This window comes from Aptenodytes patagonicus, chromosome 8 (assembly GCF_965638725.1).
Source record: "Aptenodytes patagonicus chromosome 8, bAptPat1.pri.cur, whole genome shotgun sequence".
NCBI classification, from domain to species: Eukaryota; Metazoa; Chordata; class Aves; order Sphenisciformes; family Spheniscidae; genus Aptenodytes; species Aptenodytes patagonicus.
Window position 1 is genome coordinate 19,129,011 of NC_134956.1, and position 19,861 is coordinate 19,148,871.

Consider the following 19,861-nt stretch of genomic DNA (forward strand, 5'->3'; position numbering starts at 1 on the left):
AACTCTAAATTCGAACTACATCTGATATATTCTAACTTCAGCAATATTTTCCTTTCATACCACTAGGTCCGTACACACCCACCCACCACAAAACTATTTTTAAGTCTTTTCTCAAAGAGAACCAGAGCACACTCTTAGAGCAAAATTTTATTTTACCCTGACCCATGCTTTTTACAGTTTATACACATTTTACAACTAGAAACCAAGGGTTCCAATTTCACCGTGCAATAACCCATTTTGTTTCATACTCAGGATCGTTATAGCCCTTAATAAAACATACGGACATAAATTGCAACAAACTTGTAGCAGGACAAAAAAATTAATAGAACTAATCCTCTCTCTCATGTATGGATACATCGGATTTTGAACACCATCTCCCGTGTTGATAAAGGATGCAACGCAACGCCCAGAGAAGCAAGCACCAGCGTAGCCTACACCTCATCCAAACCCACCCGCGTTAACCGAGGCCCTTCCGTCACCTTCCACAGACCAGGAAATAAGCCCCCTCTGAACAGTATGCTTTCAGTAAGCCGGCACATGGCATTTCTTCATACTTGGCATATGCAGTGAAAATGAGGTATAAATTAGTTGCTTTCAGAAGGAATATTCTAAAATAATAAATTTAAACAGAAGTGGACATTAGTATTCTAAGTCCTTTCATTTTGCATGTTACTTTTCCAGGCAATCTCAGCAGCAGCAGTGAACTTAAGGTGTCCGAGCAGATGCTAATCTTAATGTTTCCTCAAAACAAATGTACAAGATTTATATCAAAATCAGAATACTTTAAAGTCTACGTTACCTTCCAACAGCCACTTTGTTTTCTAAGGCTTTGATGACTAAGACACAGTAGGCCATCTGATTCTCCTGCAAAAGTAAAGGTTGCACTAAATGGGAATAAAGAATCCAAAAATAGTCAATACAAATATTTCCATCTACTTCTGTAAAATTTAAAAATCTAATACTCTGACAAATGCTTTTATATCTAAAACAGTTAATGCTGACTGCATGTTAAAGTTTCCTGTTTACCTAAGTTCTTCCTGAAAACCCAAGATAGCCTGAGACCTCCTCAACACAGCACCTGTGTCAGCCCTTACCGAGCATCGACTCACACATTACACAGGAAATGTTACCTTCAAAAGCACTGGCAGCAGTAGGTCCAAATAAAAGTTCAAAGGTTTGGGGTTTTTTTTTTGTTTGTTTGTTTTTTAAGCGTGCTGCATTTGTCTACCAAGACTGTAAAAAAGTGGTGAAAATCAGCAATTTATTGATTCGCTGCAGCAGATAAAAGCTGAATAGAATTTCTAATCTTTGACCAACATAAAAAGTTGTTTTCATTTTTTAAAAGAAGGCTGAACTTCTAACATTTACTCATCATAATTCTAACAGCAAATCGGTAAGTTCCAACAAGTGCTTTTATATGGAGTGTGTTTTTTATGGTTTTTTTGTGGGGGGTTTTGTTGTTTTGTTTTTTAAACTTATAGCAACCAACCATGCTTCAATATGAAGGCAAACTGTTAAATTCTGAGGTTTTTTTAGAAGAAAAATGGTTTCACCTTGGTTTCCAAAACTGAAACTAAGACAGTAAGAGGGTAGTTCCTTTCCACCTCCCCATTAAAAAAAAAAAAAAGGGGAAGAAAAAAAAAGAAAAAAGTCTTTCATTTTATTAAAGCAGTTAAAGTTTCGATGACAGATGGGGAGTTAAGACAAAGTTTAGTGTTCTTGCTCTATGGCTTTATTGAAATCCTCAGAATAACTGCCTGAATCTCAAACTGAACTAGGTTTTTCCACGAACATACCCTTGCCTGTGTAACTTCAGTGACTAACTGTTCTCCCAATGAGGAATAAATCCCTAACACCCGTAGAGAAAAGTCGTATTACTGAGAGGCTTTTCTCCAGAAGCAATTTCTCATCATTCACGTCCTTTGTCTCTCTCAGGCCACTGAATACACAAGCAGGAACAGATTCTCTCACACAAATTACAAGGCGCACAGATGTGAAGAAACCCTTCTCACAGTAGAGGCAATGGTACGATAAGCAAAGAATTTCAACCGCCAAGTATTTCACACAAGTACCTATCACTGCTACGGCTCTGAGATGTAGCAAAACATTTGCTGTCTGGAATGCAGAGAGGAAGAGGCAAGCTTCTTCCGTCGATTCTCAGCATTCCCAAGGGTCCAATCCAAACGTTTCCTCTGACATTACCGAAAATGCGGCTAAACTTCGAGCCATGTGGATGCTATTTGACCAATACCTTGCGTAAGGAATGGCATGAGAAATACTTTGCAGCCACTGGAAACTTGCTTGAAAACTATATTAAGTCACGGTACAATTTTGCAAAAAGTCTTAGCCTTGCTACTTATATACAAGGAACCATGAGAGCAGCAGCAATTAATTTAAAAAAAAAAAAAAATCATTTTTCTGCGTTCTTCTGAACCATTTTAGCTACTGTTAAAAACCAGCATCCAAATCTATAGAACAAATACTGAATAGTTCAGACTTCTGGTGTTAGAAGTTAAACACATTTAGAATTACAAGCAGAGCTACTGTCTCTAGACAGCTCATGAGACAACACAAGCAATATACAAGATGAAGCTGTGATTTATAAAGTCTCATCCGAGTCTCACACTCTGCTTAGAGGACTTAGTGTAAAACAGTCAGACTGACCTGATTTGTCTAAGAATAGAGAATTATCATCCTAACGTTCAGATGTTGTGAGTACAAATATGCGATTTTCTGTCATAAAAATATCCACCAATTATGCTTCAGATAGCAAGCCACTGCTATTTTGTTATTAAAAATTTACTGGTGAGATTTTAGAAAAACTCATCTTAAGAATACTTAAAAAAGACTCGTAACGTCATTTTCATAGATACACAGAGTTTATGAACTCAGGGCTGCTTCAGTAAAACTCATGCCTTCCAGCGCTGGTCTCACAAGGTAACAATCATCATTTCTGCTACTGTTTACAAATAAAATGGTCCACCGTTTAGCAAAAACTTAAATAAAGAGATGACCGAGAAAAACAATTTAAATATTGCACAAATAATTTAACTGCAGACAGTACAAGACACTTAAAGCATTAATTTTTTTGTCAACATATGAACTCTATTATATAGTCACACTTTCTATAATACAGTTACTTTTTTACAAGACATTTAAATTCAGCATTTACATAAACAATTATCTTTACAATCTGTTATCACATAATGTTAAGAGTTCCAGCAGGAATTAATTTTGTCTTTGTTTTAAAAGTTCATCTATCTGAGTCTTGTACATGTTTTTCACATCTTCGAGATCCAGCCGGAGTTCTTCAGCTTCCTCTGCTTTCTCTCCATACATCTGAAGAATTGTATTGTATCTTTGATCCAAATCCTGCAAGGACATGCAGTTTGTTATCTGACTGTTTTTCAGCTTAAAAAAAGTTGCTGCTAGGATAGTGTTTTACACTACTAGGGAAAATAAGTGTAGCATTCTTTTATCAAAGTATAACTACTTTACAATGAAGCACACCGTAAATTCTTCAGAAACACTTTATGCTTTGACTCTCTGAACATGGCTACATCTATAGTCTAGATATAAAAGGGAGATATTCCGAAGACAAAGATCCTTGAACTACAAAGAATTAGTGCTGGCTTCGGAGGACGTACTGAAGCACCTTGAAGTTCAACCGCTATAAGCATTAAAAAAACAGTTAGCAAACTGCACTAAGTTTTACTACAGGAATAACCACAGTTTGTGAAATGTTTCATCGGGAAATTTAACATTCTGCACTTAAAGAACAACAATCATTTCCACAGTTATTCCAAAACTATTTCCAATATTTCAATTTAAGTTCTTAAACATTCAGAGGATTAAAGCATTGGTCCTATTACCTGTATCTGTACTGCACACTCATTCAGCTTCCGATCACACTCATAAAGCCACGCTATTTATCAAAACACCCCCTCCTCCAAAAAGACTACTTCCACACAAGTGTCTTACATGAGAGAAACAAGAAAAAAAAAGTTCTCTCCCTGATTTAACATGCAATCTTATGCACAGTGCACATTTCTAACAACTGCATTTTGAAGTGACTACCTAGTCACGGAGTAGGCATTTTTAGATTCTACTATACAAAAAAACCCCAGGCTCTTCAGTCATTTATCATTAGGGGCAGATTTGAATATAATCCTAAATTGATAGGGATATTTCTAAAAAAACCCAAATATGTCCATTTTACATCAGATTTACAACAGAAATACACTTACCTTTAACTGTGTACGTAATTTTGGTATTTCCTTCACTTTTTCTTCAAGTTCATCATTTTGATTTGTTAATTTAACCAGTTCTTCTGCCATTATTGATCGAGTTTTCTCAAGGTTCCCAATTTCCAGCTAAGGTAAATACTTTTAACAATTAGGAGGAGGAAAGAATTTACCACGTTTATAAAACACCGTATTGAAATATTTTGATACAGTAATTAAGGTTTTTTTCTTAAGCCAGACTATGAAACAGCACACCCTGGAAGCACTCTCACTTTCTTCTCAAAATCTGATCAGTGGTTTGTTTTTTTTATTTTTCAGACAGACAAGTTCAGCTTTCTGGATAGGTCCTTGCCAAAACAAAAAAGGAAGCAACAAATCCTTCTTCTTGCTCTTCCCTACACGTACCTCCGGCGGCTATCCCGGTTAATAGAATTGTCATGAAAGGGGAAGAGCGAATGCACTCTGCTGTGAGGAGAGGGACCAAGCTTTCTGAATATAAAATTGATTGCATATATTTTATATTGAATATAAAATTTGAATATAATATTGATTGCATTAGTATTTACACTTACAAATGCTGTGTTTGGTTATATAAGATTAACTACAGTACCTGTAGATGTGAAATCTCTCCTTCTCTTAGTTTTAGCTGTGATTGAAGGTTCTCAATTATACTTGAACCTGCTCCCATCCTTATAGCGTCATAAAGATTGCTCCCACTAGTAGCTATTGGCCCAAATGAGTGATCATGAGGATCATCCTACAAACAGATGGTTAAAGAAGCTTAAAATTAGACACAAATGTGCACCCTTTGGAATCTTCCCTCTCCCAAAGTATTATTTCATTTAAAATTTAAAATTATCCTGTCACTAGGCAAGCATTTCAATGCTTAAAGTTTGTTTTTAAAACAAAAGCTTAAGGTGAATAGGTACAATCTGAGAGAGCTCCTTACTGGCAAGTTCTCATGTCACCTATACAACTGTCATTTAACTTGGACATCGATAACCATATCCACAGGAAAGCAGCAGAAGCAGCAGACTTCACACAGACCACAACAGTCAATGATACTGCCTAGGGAGCAGGGTTGTGCCCTAAACCAGGATTGCTAGTAAAAACAAATCAATTGATTTGACTCCTACTAGTGTTATTCAATTCTTCTAGATGAAATTAGACCTGTGAACTCAGCACCAATTCACGTATATATTACTCTGCAATAAAAGTTGTAGTTTCATGCTGTCTTTCACAGATGTTTTACAATCATAGACATCTTGTAAGCAGGCTTTAGATGCTTCTGCATAGGAATTACCTCATCTAAGGCCAATATGCTCTTGAAGAGTCATTTTCTACATTAATAAAAGTTCTTGAAGAGGAAAAAAAGCAGTCAAAAAAAAAAGCCAATATAACTGATATACGATACCTGTGAGAGGAAAGATGTCTGAAGACCTGCCATGTCAACTCCACTTATGGAACTAGAGCGTGATATAGTTGGAGTACTTGAAACAGTTTCAACTGTAAATGACTTCCGATCCTTAAAAGAAACAAACAACAAAAAAACCCCAAACACACAACATCACCAGTTAGATTAAGAAAAAAGTTTACAAGATGGTGAAAGTCAGATTCTGTAAAGAACAGACTGCCCTTTTCCACCACCAACTACAGAACGTAATGTGACAGATAACCCTTCCCCCATCCCTAAACCATATGAAAGTTCAACAATGAACAACTACTGTGCTACTGACACTTCTAGCCTACATTCAAATCCTCAGACTTTTCAGGAAACAAAGTCAGAAGTTGCAAATTACACCAAAAGAATTTCTCTTTCAAGTAGCCAAGGGAAATTCAGAGGCAGTTTTGTATGCCTAAATGTATCACAGGAAGAATATCCTAAACGCAGAAGTATGTCTCTTTTTAGAATGCATGTTAATACCTTTCTTTTTTATGAAGTATATGAATTCAATTCTGAGATTTCTTACATGCTAATACCTTACTGACATACCTTCCAGACAGACTAACCTCTTTCCACAGGCAGCATCTGAAAGTATGCTAGCCCCTAAAGGATAAAGCACTTAGATTTTAGAACTGGAGATGGTAAAAAAACAGTAATAGAAAGTTTTACTTGAATATCAATTGCTAATTAGCAGTAACAAAGTTACTGACTATTGAGGACTCTTCTGTGCCTTGTGACTTAAGCTGGAAAGCATGTGGTACATTACACACAGTCACGTGAAATGCAAAACAGGAATTCAGTGGAAGCAATGCTAGTAGTCTAAGCAAAGAAAACAAGTAGCTTCAGAAGAAAAAAAAATCCAAGAGCATTCAAAAAATCAGAAGATTAATCATTATCCATATTTTATCTCTTCTCAGGTTAAATACACTATTACTCAAGACCCATTTCAGTATCGCATCACACAAGCACTTATTTCATTGGAAATAAAAGGCAGTCACAATAAAGAAGAAGTCAAGTCCCTAATGCCTAGGCTGACAGCATATACTGTACTGCTCTAAGTCCACTTGGTTGCTTGCAACACTTTCAGGTTCTAGGTATCTACTAAAATAATGGTAGTGTCAATAAGATTGAATAGAAATGTTTGGTTTTGGTACCTTCTCCTTTGCTGCTTCTTGCACGAAAATTGCCTTCTTTCTTTCCTGTTCAACTTTCATCTTCTCCATTTCTAACTGAGTAGCTAGCAGCGTCTACAAAAATAAATACAGGTTGTTAAACTCCTGCTAGCTCAGACTTCAATGATAACATAGCTTAAAGCTGAAGTAGGCAATACCTTTTCCTTCTTTGCGTCTTCCAAGGTTTTTGCATACTCATCTTTGAGTCCTTCTAGTTCAACCTCATACCTACATTGAGGAAAGAAAGAGGTAGAGAAAGTCAGTAAGTATTCTGTGTTTACTTTAGATTCATATACTTTTAAAACAAACATAGTTTCAAGGCTTTAAAACATCATGAAAGTAACATACTTCAGACAATCTTTACCATGAAACAAAATATCCTTAACAAGCTGGACAACTTTATCAATAGCTGTCATCATTTTGCACAGTCCTATCAACACTCAAAAGACTCAAGTCTTTCAACTCGCAGAGATCTGCTGCAGGTGGTTATGTAAGAGATAGCTTACTCCATTTCACCACAATTTTAAAGAGATGCTGTTAAACAAAAGTGCAACTCACCTACTGTTTTCATTTTCCATTTTCTTCAATCTGTTTCTCTCCACTTCTAGCTGAGCCTGAAGGCGGGTATTTTCTTGCCTTAAAAGACTATTCTGGGATTCAGTGGAAGACATCTGAATTTTATTAGAAAGAAGTTCTTCTGTAGCAGCCCGTTCTCTCTCAGCTGCTGCTGCTAGAAGAGTTTGAGACTCACCTAATATTAAGTAAAGAAAAACATGGAATTTAACTTTTTTGATCAAACATCTATAATATAGGTCAATTATTTAAGCATCAAAATGGAATTTGAGGTTTTTTAGATGAAACTAATTTTTCTTTTTTTAAAAAAGAAAAAAAACACCAGAAAACCCCCCAGAACTGTTTTCTGTTATAAAGGAAATTAAGTATTTTCCACCATACAGTTAGAGGAACAAAACAATGCAGAACAAGGAGACTTCATACTCTTTCAGAATGCAATATACAACTACAGATTGCCTCCAGAAAGGAAGTAATTTCTCTGGGTCCACCTTTGGGTGTTTTATGCACTTTTCATTTAAAATAATAGATTACTACTGTATCAACAAATATATGTCTCATCACCTATGCAGTTAGGTAAGTAAATGATTTACAGCATCTAAGCACCAGGCTTGACAACTGAAAATGCTGGTGTACTTCCAGTGTCTCAATGTCCATCCTTCCTTTACATGCTGTAAGGACATGTACACCTTAACACCTCTATCTTACAATCTTATGTTACGCTGTGTTTTGAAGAGGATCAGTGAGTTACCTGTCCAAGAACCTTGGCAGAATACCCCACTTACCATTTCCTTACAGAAAAGCATTTTGTGCTCATCTCTCCTCACCCACCATCTGTGCTTTGGGCAAGTGTCAAGCCCTTTTCATTTACCTTCAGCCATGTCACATCTTCAACAAGAGCCTCACTGTTCAGTAAAAGCTAAAAACATTTTACCAAGTCTGTCAGAAAGGTTCTTTTCCAATTTTTCCCACGCAGAGGTTTGTGCTCCCAGTGTGGCTTGCAGGTTTTCTATCTGCCGGAGAAGTGGCCGTGTAGCAGATGTAACACTTTGACTTAGTTCTTGGTTCCGGCTCTCTGCTTCTTGGAGTCTCTGAAATCATGAATTAAATATAATTAAGCTTTAGAATCATATGATGGATTAGAAGATTAATACAGACTTCAGCAAAACACATAGCAGTTGCTTTACATTCCGAAATTTGTATGTTCAGACTCACAGTAAAGTGTGAAATTTCAAGATAGAAGCCTAATTTTAGATACATGATAGAGCAACAGCCCAGAAATTTACATTTCAAGAGCCCTCTGGACACCACTTGAAACATTTTGGCAATAATCTATCTATCTTCTGGACCTTACCAACAAGAAAAATATTCTTAAGCAGCAGCTAAAGAGTAATTTAAAACATATTTGCTAGCAACTTCAGAGGACTATTACAAGCTTAATGGTTGTACTTTGTCTTATACTAAAAGGATAGCATTACATTTAAAAGGCATCATAAAAATTATGATTTTGTTTTCAATATGTGATTAAAAAAAAATTTTCCTGTAGTGTTTTTGTTGTTCTACCCAGGACAAATACTGCAGGTAACCAGGAAAACAAAGCCTCTTTTTCAGACTATTAACGTCATGCTAGGTCTCATTTTCAGCTTGTAGAAGCCCTCCTTGCAGATACAAGTTGACATCATCTATTTGCTACAGCACCTGTTGTAGTTCACCAATTTCCTGGCGTAAATAGTCTTCTTTTCTTGCTGCCTGCTGTTCTGCACGTTGCAGCGCTAGCCTCAGGTCTGCCACCTAAATAAACAAGACATTGTCGCTAATCTCTTCCCAGAAGTTACAGTACCACCTATTCATTGCTACAGTCCTATACCATTTTTAAACACTGTTAGACAGGGTATGTCTGTTTACAAGTTAAGTGAAAGGCTTGAGTTTTGCATGCACAAAGAGTTACACTCAATTATCTATCGCTAAAAATTTTGTCCAACTAAATTTCTTGAACTTTGCATCATTGTAAAAGCACTACAAACTTAACATAGAACCTGTCAAAGTCCCTTAATTGAGACAAGTAAAATTGGAAGTATTTTTTAGTAAAATTAAAATTTTGAAACTTAACACAACTACCAAAGACTGAACAAGTTCACAGAAAAGAAATTCATTGGGTATTTGCTAAGTACACATAAATGAGTTCCACCTTATATTGCATCTGGTTCATTATGCCAGATGCACACACCATCGGAGTACATTCACTTTTTTAATGTAAAAGTTTTATTCACTGCATTTAAGACCCACCTGAATTGCCAAAGCTTCTTGTTGCTGTCGCGCCTCATCCTGGGCCTTCTCCAGAGCTAATCCAAGCTCTTCCTTTGCCTTCATTTCCCGACTTAGGGCTGCTTCTTGTGCCTCACTGTCCTTTGTAGCATTAGCTTTATGAAGATCTGCAAGTTCCCTGGGGAGGTGGGGGGGAAGAGGCAATGCTTTTGACAGTTTATACAATGCCAACAGTGACTTTGCAAATAACTTCGTTATACATTAACATTTCACAAGCACTGCACAAGAAATAGACACAGAAGCTGAATGTATGGTTGAAGACAGGCACACAAATATCTGCTTACTTATATGCACTGTCAAGTGCTGCCTGGACACTTCTGTTCCGTTCTTCAAGGTCTTCCACTTCCGCCTGAAGCTTGGCAAGGTCCTTTTCTTGTCGCTCTACAACACTGTTCAGTTGTTTAATGCTGTCTCGATGTTGCTTCTCAAGGTCCTCCTTGCCATCAAGCACCTATTAGAGTGCAAACAAGAAGCATGAGACTAATCCCAGTACACAGGGTAGACAACACCACCTGAGGACAATGACAACCGTGGCAACCAGTTCAGGATTAACTTACACAAAATGACTAAACCGATCTAACACTTCACCAAAAAAGAAAGGTTTAGCTCCCCCCATCTTCTCCAGAGAAGGGGGCTCTTCTTCACCACAGTTTCACATACTTCCTCATACTGGGTCTGCTACTTGTAAGATATTGCTTCAATCACTGACCGAGCAAAAAAACTGCCCAAATTTTGCTGGTACAGCAAAACTAAAACTAAACTAAAATTTAGCGTACTGAATTTGGTCAGCCCACCTGATAACCAGCAGTATGAGTGCGAACAAGCAGCTGGAAAGATACCTGACCGCAGTTTTAAACTGCTCTGAGAATACATGCAGAAATCGCATCTCAGGGTTCCAATAATATGAAATAGAGAAGTCTCCCAGAAAAGAAAAAAAAAAAATCAGTCTATCTAGAGCCTCCCAAAAAAGGCTACTCTGCAGCTAGCATGAAAAGCTTTAAAAAAAAAATCCCAAATATCTCACCTGTTTTAAATGCTGCAACTCCTCTTCCAATTCCTTAATCTTCTTGTTCTGTTTTGTGTTAATATTTTCTCTCTCTTTCTCTTTGGCTCTTAATTTCTTAATAATGTTGGAATTGTGCAGCTGCTGTTTGGAAAGCTTTTCTCCTGTGAAAAAAATGAACATAAAGCTAGTGCATACTGCTGTTATTCTATGAACTCTCTCTATTCACACCATCCCCTGCTCTTCAGTCCCGTGAAAATAATAATCGAGTATGTAGGGAAGTACTTCCTCTTACATTTTTTCATGCAAGTTCTTAAATCTACCTTATCCTGAGATGACCTTGCTACACTAAGCTATAGTGAGATGAGATAGGATAGGCAGTGAAAGGCTTCGAAAGTAAAGCCCTCATATCAGGAAAAAACCCCAAAATGGCCTGTTCATTTAGTAACCATATTTTACTTCCAAAATTAAAAAGTAGTAAGGGAGACACTGTAGAAATGCCTTGAATAGTGCCCTAGTTAGATTTCTGTTGAATGGAACTTGGAGCGTTGTACTGCACGCTGGTTTTATCTCACAGTGCCTTTTAATGCATATTGCAGAAAGTACCCCTCTAGCCATCTGTATTTGACTGATCCCTCCTGCTGCTCTTTGCTATTAACTAGATGGTTCAAATATTCAGAAACATCTAACATGCTTCAAATGTTGTATTTTTTTTCCCACATAAAGAAGGCTCATATGTGAAGGCAGTAAATTTCAAGCTATTCTACAATTTTTTACTATTAAAAAAAATTTAAATTCTCACCTTCCTCCATTAATCCTTTGATTTGCTCTTCTTTTTCTTTCAGTAATTCGGCAGTTTCATTGGTATTGAGTCTAGTAGCCAATTCTTCTTTAACAGTCTTTACTTCCTAAATAATAGGATAAAATACTTAGGACAATTTATTAAAATATATTTAGGGAAAAACACACAGTAAGTTACACTGATCACCTTTTTCTTCTCCCCGACCTCTCAAAAGGCTTTTATTTGAAAACAATTTAGGTTGGAAGGGAACTCTGGAGATTATCTGATCAAATCAGATTGCTCAGAGCCTTATTCCATCAAGTTTTAAAAACCTCCAAGGATTGAGACTCCATAAATTCTCTGTACAATTTGTTCCAACTCCTCCTTCCGTTTCACTTTCTAGACTTTAAACTTTTGCAGTATAGTAAAAACAAACTGTTATATTCACACACAGGTATCAGATAATTTTTCTACTTCAGCTTACTACTGTGCCAACACGGTGACACATACAGTGACAAAAGAACTATGAAATATTTTTTTTTTCCAGTTACAGATTTGAGTTTACTTTTTGCAGACCAGCAATAAGCTAGAGAAATGTAATGCTCCGATACCAGGTCAAGAACATTTAGACTCCACAAACTTTGTTGCTGCACACTTCTTTGCTCATTCCAAATCAATCCATCACCAGTCCTTAATTTTCCCACCAGTTAATCCTCTAAAGAAGCCATTCCCATTCACCGTCACTTCCCCATATCCCCGGACCATTCTTCTCCCTCACACCAATGCAAATGCATACACAGGTACAAGGTAAAGGAGAGCAGGCGTTAAACCTTTTCCCCCCTCCCCCCCAAACCAGACTAACTTTAACTTAAATGAGTTCCCTAGCTTGGTTCACAACACGGCTGCAAGAATACATGTGTCAACACAAGGAAATAACAAGCAGCCTGGGAGGCTAGAATCAGCTTATGCTAATTACTAATACCATGAGATAGCACCTGTCGGTCTCATGCTTTTCCCTAGCTTAATTTTTATGAATTTACCTCAAGAAACTTAATTGTGTTCTAAAATAATAAACATTAATTTCACCAAAAAGCCCAATTACCTTTTTAGCTGCATCTCTTTCTTTGCAGGCTAGCTGGAGCTTCTTTTCAGCATCCGCAATTCGCTGAGCAAACTCCTCTTTAAGAGATGAAAGGCTACTGCTCTCTTCTTTCATTCTAAACATTTCACTACATTTAAAATTAACATTTCAGAACAGTTGCACGGTTATGTGACATTCCAAGCAGTTTGCAATAGGTTGTCTTAAATGCTTTTAAAATGTGTTGGGTTTTTTTTTATTTTACACGTTAACCAGAAGTCAAAAAACACATCTGTATTAGAAGTACTAATCAAAGATCCTTACTAATTCAGTAATTTACCCGTGAAAACAATGAAATGCTTGATTTACCTTAAGTGTTTTGCCCCTTAATCAAGTTCTTTCTGATTAACCATAGCCTGTATCATATACAGGGCAAAAGACTAAATGTATTTTTAAGTTAAGATCAATTTAGTCATTAAATAATACCTTCACATATTATCTGTAAATTTTGATATTTGATCAGCAAACTGATAAATCCAACTTTTCATTTTTTTCCCTTTTAATTTTAACTGAATTAAATAATGAATTCAGGTTTTTCCCTACAACCAGCCCTTCTACCACACTTTCACTGCCTACATTTCAGTCAGCAAATTACTTAGTAAATCAGGTTCATCCATCTGTATCAGAAGAATCAGTCTCCCTTAACAGCTGAATCCAGTCTTATAACAAAGATCTTTATTAATAACCAAGTCTGACTCTACACATCTGTTTGTCATTCCTACTGCTTACTTACTGAAAAACCTTTCACCAGCCTCTTCCCAAAAGAGATTTTGGCCCCAAGAGATAATGTGTCTTTAAAAAAATACCATCACAGCACATGCAATCATTATTTCCACCTTTCCCAAACAGTGCACATCCCTTGCAACCTTTGTTCTAGCTATAAAGCTACTTGTTTTACGATTATTGTCTACTGATTGTATAACATTAAAGTTACAGTTACACCCACTACTGTGTATATTTTCATACTTACTCTTTTAGGTTATCATAAGCTTCTTCCAGGCGCGCCTTTTCTTTACTAGTACTTAATAACTGTATTTCCCTCTTCTCCAGTTTCTCAGTTAATGAATCAATCATCTGGACAATGTTTTTACAGATAAAGATCAGATGAATGGGACAATTAAAACACAAGAGGGGCAGGCTTCCCCTTTCCCCCCACCATTCCCTCCCAACACTATTTAAAGCTGAACTTGTCAATGTTTTTAGGAATTTGAGATAGAATTCAGTAAAGATTACCATGTTTCTGCCACATTAATTTAGAACTAAGCAATATCTAAACACAAGATACCTGTCTTCTGCAGGTGTAGAAATTCTACCAAGTAAGCACATGCAGCTCAGCTAAGTTCCTCAACAAAATCATCAACAGTTATGTTTAATCATAAATGAAATTTTTAAACAGAGCTGATAGCCTATAAAACTACAGCTAACATTAACCATTAAGACTGCCAGTGCTCCTTATATCACTCTTTACAGAATCACAGAATAATTTACATTGGAAGGTCACTTCTGTGAAACGTTAGCACAAAGCAGCAAGACAGCATCAGATGAGGGAAGCAAACTTCTAGGCAGGATCAAGAGCTCTTAGCTCACATCATCAAAATAATTTCTTAATACCAGATTTTGGAAAGCTAAATACAGAGAAAAAACACAAACATACATGCAAATATACAAATGAAACAGATTCTATAAATGTAGCTCAATATGGACAATGAAAGACAAAATTTGCTGTGGCCCATTATCACTATTTCCCATAATGTATAACCGTTTAAGTTTAGGACAACTTAAGAATAACAGTACATGGCCATGGAGTTCCCTAAGGAATTTACACCATCATTCTGTACAATTTACACAAACAACTGCTTTCCTTAAAACACAGATTACATTGGGGTTTTATGAACTGCCATAAGCAATTGCTTTTCCCTTATTACTATCAGAAATAGCATCAGTATTGTAAGTATGCCTACAGGGCAAGGCCATGAGTAGGGCCCATCTATGTCACATATTAGGCACATAGACTATGAGCAAAGCAGAATGCAAGGAAACAGAGCAAAACACACGTCAAAGGAGCTCAGAAATTAAAAACAAGCATAGAGGGACAGGAAGGTGACAAAAGAAATGGAAAAAAGGTAGCGCACAATACACTGGCAGAACTGGACAAAACATGCTGCTTCAAAGCTCCAGTTTAGCCTTCCACTTCGCCACATCTCTAGTCACGTCATCTATTTAAACTAGCCATCCAAATTTCTTTTAATCTATTCACTATCCATAACTAGGCTTATGTTCTTCATTAAAAAACCATCTTTTTACAAGTAAAGATTATTTCTGCTAAAAAGAGACATTAATTTGTCGAGTAAAAAGGACTTATTTACGCTAACTACTACTATCCTCAAAGAACATGAATAACACTCCTGGAATGTAAACAAATGTTGACAGTTTGTAAGTCTGTGGAAAAAAATGCTTGCAAAATATTATCTTGATTATTGCTGAAATACTAAAGGCTTGTGGTTCCATAATTCAAATCAAAATTTGATTTTGATTCAAGGAACCTCCTCCACCTTTCACAGAAAAAAAAAATACACCAAAGAATTAAAATAACACATTTGACTTATCAAGGCTTCCTGTCTGCTAGCACTACCCACAATTCACAAAAACAATAACTAGGTGGATTAGGTGAAAACCAAAACTATTTGACCAGAAATTTCACCAGTATTCTTCCACTGCAGAATATCAAGGACAGTTTTCTACAAGGTAAAGTAGTTCAGCATCAATCAATTCATTCAAATAAGGTGAAGCTAATACCTATATAAGGAGACGATAGGAGTTTCATTTGTAATTAAAGGGTGTGTTTGCAAAAAACGTTTTACAGTTACCTTTTTAAGCTCTTGCTTTTCAGTGTCCTCTCCTAACAATTTTTCAACAGCATCCTGCTGCGGCTCAGTCTCCTCTTTCACAATCTCTTCTTCAACAGTTTGCACAGTAGCAACCAAAACATCTGGCTGCTCAGAATTAACAGGGGTCGCGCTTCTCCCACTCTCTTCCATCTCAGCTTCCTCGGCATGTAAAACAGGAGCGTCATTCAAGTTTTCAGATTTATTTTTCAGAGCATCAACTGTTTCTGTCTTTGGTGCAGAAGGACTGACAGCGACAGATGCTGAAGCAGAAGCCCTGCCTGATAACTCATCATCTGAATTTATTTCACTTACACTTCTACTATCTAAAGACTGCACACTAAATGAATCAATTCTTTCAAAAGCATCAGAGGAGCAGCAGCTCTCGGTCATTTTTTGAAAGTCATCTAAACGATTATAATCTACACAGGCAGATGTAGATAAAAGCTGAAATGACGTTTGCATTAGATGAAGACTGGATTTTGAATCTGCGGCTTCTTGTCTTGAACTTACTGAGCTCTCACTTATTACACTTTCATGGTCCAGAACTTCAATATCACTAGTTGTGGATGTCCCCGAAGAGAAAGTGCTAACTGGAGGTGATGGTGTATTGCTTTGCCTGTCCTCAGTCTTTCGCTCCTTAGCTTCCAAACCCATGTCTTTTGTACCTGCATTAAGAGGCTGCGAAGTGCTCTCCGGTGCACCTCCCGTTCCACCCCCTCCTACACTGGATTTTTCATTAAGAGCATCTTCAGGTACTTCCAAATTTAGGGCAGACACCTTTTTGTCAGTAACTTCATTGGTGCTTTCTTCAGGCTTGGCATTAGATTTAAGCACAGAATTCTCTTCTATTTTCTCCTTGGGAATATCGAGGTTTTTCAAGTCCACTAGGCCAGCTACAGAGGAATCCTTCACTTCTGCCTCTGTTGTCACTGGTACTTCCAGCTGACTGGGGTGTTGAGGCTCCTTTAAAGTGCTTTTCACCTCCTCTTTGGGTCGCTGTGATTTGGCTGGAGGTTTGGATACCACTGGATTTTTCTGTATACTCTGAACGTCTGTCGGAGAGAGAAAGGCACTGAAGAAGTTTTCAGATTCATCTACTACCGTCCTCCGCACTGGCTTAGTGATTGCTGTTGGTGATATTGGCTGATTCTGTGGTTCTGTGTTTGAACTTAAGCCCCAGGAAGATGTATCCCATCCTCCACTTATGAGAGAATTTGTTCCTAAAACAATAAAAAAAAGAGATAGGCCAAGAACACTTAAAATGTATTATTTTTTCAATATTTGTCTTTTTAGATGCAACAGTTCAGAAGAAATGTTTTCAATATCATACAACTTAAAGTGAATATTATACATGATCACAAACAGCATCATTTTTGTTACTATTTCCTTACAAAGCTTGGAACTGATTTTTAGACAAAGCAAAAGAAGCTTAAGGAAGACGTGAAGCAATTCTAAGACTTAAGGTGGACACAGACACCTCCAGAAAGTAGGAGTACCTGAATGGAACCAACTTGCTCCCTCCCTGTTAAACAGTAACTTCAGCAAAGGCAGAAAGAAAGCACACACAAATTACACCAGTAAATCCACGAGTGAGAATTTCAGAAAGATGATGGAGAGAAGTGTCTGGGAAGGGGAAACGAGCCCACGCAGCATTCTGAAAGCAATAAGGGCAAGTCTGAAGCCTATTCGGGCACAAAAAGCAAGCATTTCCTTTGGGAAGGGAACAAGGGAAAGGGAATGCGGCCTCCTGCTTCCTACAGTGAAAGGAGGCTAGGCAAAACAATCTGAAAAACTGTAGTTTAAAAGTAAAGAATTCTATAGATTACAAAAGGAGGAAACAATTACTAGGTCTTAAAAGTTATCTGCCAGTAGAACACAGACAAACACTTCACGCACCTTTAACAGAGAACAGGGAAGAAAAAAAGCTTTAAATATTTTTAGAATTTACACTGTAAGAAGGGTTCTTGCCCTTTCAGTCTGTGACAGGCTTCATATTTTTCCTCACACGCCAGGCAACAGCCTGAAGCTGACAATACACATTGTCAGCAGCCCAGCTAAGATGATAGTTTTCTTCTTCTCCTGTGGAGAAATACTGAATTGATTAGTTCTGAAGCTGCCCTAAAACAAAGTTCACAGTTAGTTACTATTATTGTATTTCTTGCAGGTTTTCCAGGACTTGTCAACAGCAAGGATAGTAAGAATTTCAGTAACATCCCAAGTAAGAAAGATAAATACAAAAATAATATCCAATTTGATTTTGTACCTACAAACAAAATCTGGGTAACGTAACTATTTCAGGCCACTTAAAAAACAAGCTTACTTTATACAGTAAGTATATTATTAAAAACCATTGAGTTTCAATATTTATCTATTAAAAAACATTAAGTTTAAATATTTAAAGTAGACTACCACCTTCAGAAACTGTTGATACCTATTGGCCTGAAGATCTGAAATTCAGCTAATTACTGCTCTCATTGCCAAAAATACTACAAACATCTGATTTATTACTACCTTGTCCGTGATTTGATAGCTTCAGAAAGAGCCTCGTGAATGAACTGTAACATTCAGAAAATATTTTTACTTCTTTTAAAAACAAATGTTTTCCCTGAAAAACAGATGCAGGCTGGTCTTTGCTGCTTTTCTTATGAATTACAGAACTACTATAAATGCTAAGATATAAATTAAATTAAAAAACAGCTTGGACAAGTTTTAAGTTTTAAGAAACTAAACACAACACAGTCTTCTATAAACAGTTCCTGTAATTTAAGACAACGCTGGACTAAGTAAGTGACTGCCAAGGCCTTGCTCCCACAAAGGGATGAAGACATGCAAAACTGACCCTACGCTTTGCTGAGCAACCAACCTAGAAAACGCTTCCAATTGTTACAGCTTTCCATTTTCAGAAATCTAACTCTGCTGTGGGTATACCTGGAAATAACCTCCTACTACAAACACATACAGTTCTTCCAGATGTCGTTGCGGGAAGGACACTGATTCCAAATGACTTAGTATCTCAGCCTTTTCTTTATTCAGTCTTATCTTTAAGGCATTATTTACGGGGAAAAAGGTTTCTAACGTGCTGGCTCCTTTTTGCTCTTTCACTTCCAAACAACAATTTAGGACTGATCATTCTTTCAGGTTCTACATCAGCACACGTACAAAGCAGACACTTCCTCATAACCAAGCCACGACAACTTTTCCACCAACGTCCCTTTCAACAGATATTGGAGGATGATGAACTTAACGGCACAAAAAGTGGAAACTTCACTTGGCTTACGCGGACCAGACTTCCAGCTTCTACTCTGCTCTTCCTATCGCAAAGAGCGAATCCACGCATGCCTCGGAAAGAACGTAGTTTTCCCTTTTTTATTAACTGAGCGGTTTTTATCACCTGTTAGTCCCTCGGCAAAATAATAACGCCTTGAGAAACACGGGTATGAAGCGCAGTGCTACCCATGCAACAAAACCACGGCGCTGGTGGCACCAACCAGGTATCGCGTGGGCTGCCGAGGCCTCCTCAGCTTTTTGTCACTGTTGGCCCCCCCTCGCCTGTAAGAGGGGAACGAGAAGTACCACAGGCCCCGCAGAACGGGCTTTGGACAGGGAGGGCCGGTTAAACCTCCGCAAGCGTGACCCCCCCCCCCCGCCCCGGGTTAAGGGGGAGAGACGGGGGAGAGGGGCGGGGGGGGAGGGTGAGGGAGAGCCGCCTCCCCGGCCAACCCCGCCGCAAGGGCCGGGCGGGAGGCCGTGAGGCGAGGCGGCTCGGCCCGCCCCGCCCGGGGGGCTGGGGGCACGGCGGGGGCCGCCCGCCGTCACCCACGCTTACCGTCGCCGTAGTCGGGGATGACGGCGTCGGGCCAGGGGCTCTCCTCGGCCTGGATGTCCAGCACCCGGTCGATGGACTTCTGGGCCTGCGACAGCGCCTGCTTGGCGAAGCTGGACAGCTGCGAGGCGTTGAACCAGCTCATCCTCCGCGCCGCCCGGTCCCGCGCGGAGGCGGCGGCGGCGGCACCGGGCCACAAGCACAGAGGCGGGCGGGGAGCGACCCGCCCTCACAGCCCGCTCCCCGGCGGCGGCGGCGGCGGGGCCGGCGGCCTCGGGCTCGGCTCCGCGCGGAAGGGAGGGGCGGCCCCGCGCCTGCGCGCCGCCGGGCTCCACGTCGCAAACAAGCCCGCGCGCAGCCGCCCTCCGTCCCCCCGACACGTCCCGAGAGGCGGAGCAAGGCCTGCCGCCCCGGTACCGGCCGTGGCGGAGGGGCGGCCCCGGCCGCCTCCCTGCCGCTGCGACACCCCTTCC

The 19,861-nt window shown here is 38.7% G+C and overlaps 1 protein-coding gene across 1 annotated transcript; it reads right to left on the bottom strand.

Annotated features, from left to right (window-relative positions):
- Positions 1-134: 134 nt before the first annotated feature.
- Positions 135-19,594, bottom strand: TMF1 (TATA element modulatory factor 1). Its single transcript, XM_076346625.1, has 17 exons — positions 19,392-19,594; positions 15,545-16,785; positions 13,648-13,751; positions 12,642-12,768; positions 11,561-11,666; positions 10,780-10,922; positions 10,040-10,206; positions 9,717-9,873; positions 9,129-9,221; positions 8,365-8,521; positions 7,419-7,611; positions 7,019-7,088; positions 6,843-6,935; positions 5,659-5,769; positions 4,855-5,001; positions 4,248-4,373; positions 135-3,372 (listed from the first exon to the last, which is right to left on the bottom strand). The coding sequence occupies exons 1-17, from the start codon at positions 19,531-19,533 to the stop codon at positions 3,229-3,231; spliced, it is 3,321 nt and encodes a 1,106-aa protein (XP_076202740.1). The 5' UTR covers positions 19,534-19,594; the 3' UTR covers positions 135-3,228.
- Positions 19,595-19,861: the final 267 nt, after the last annotated feature.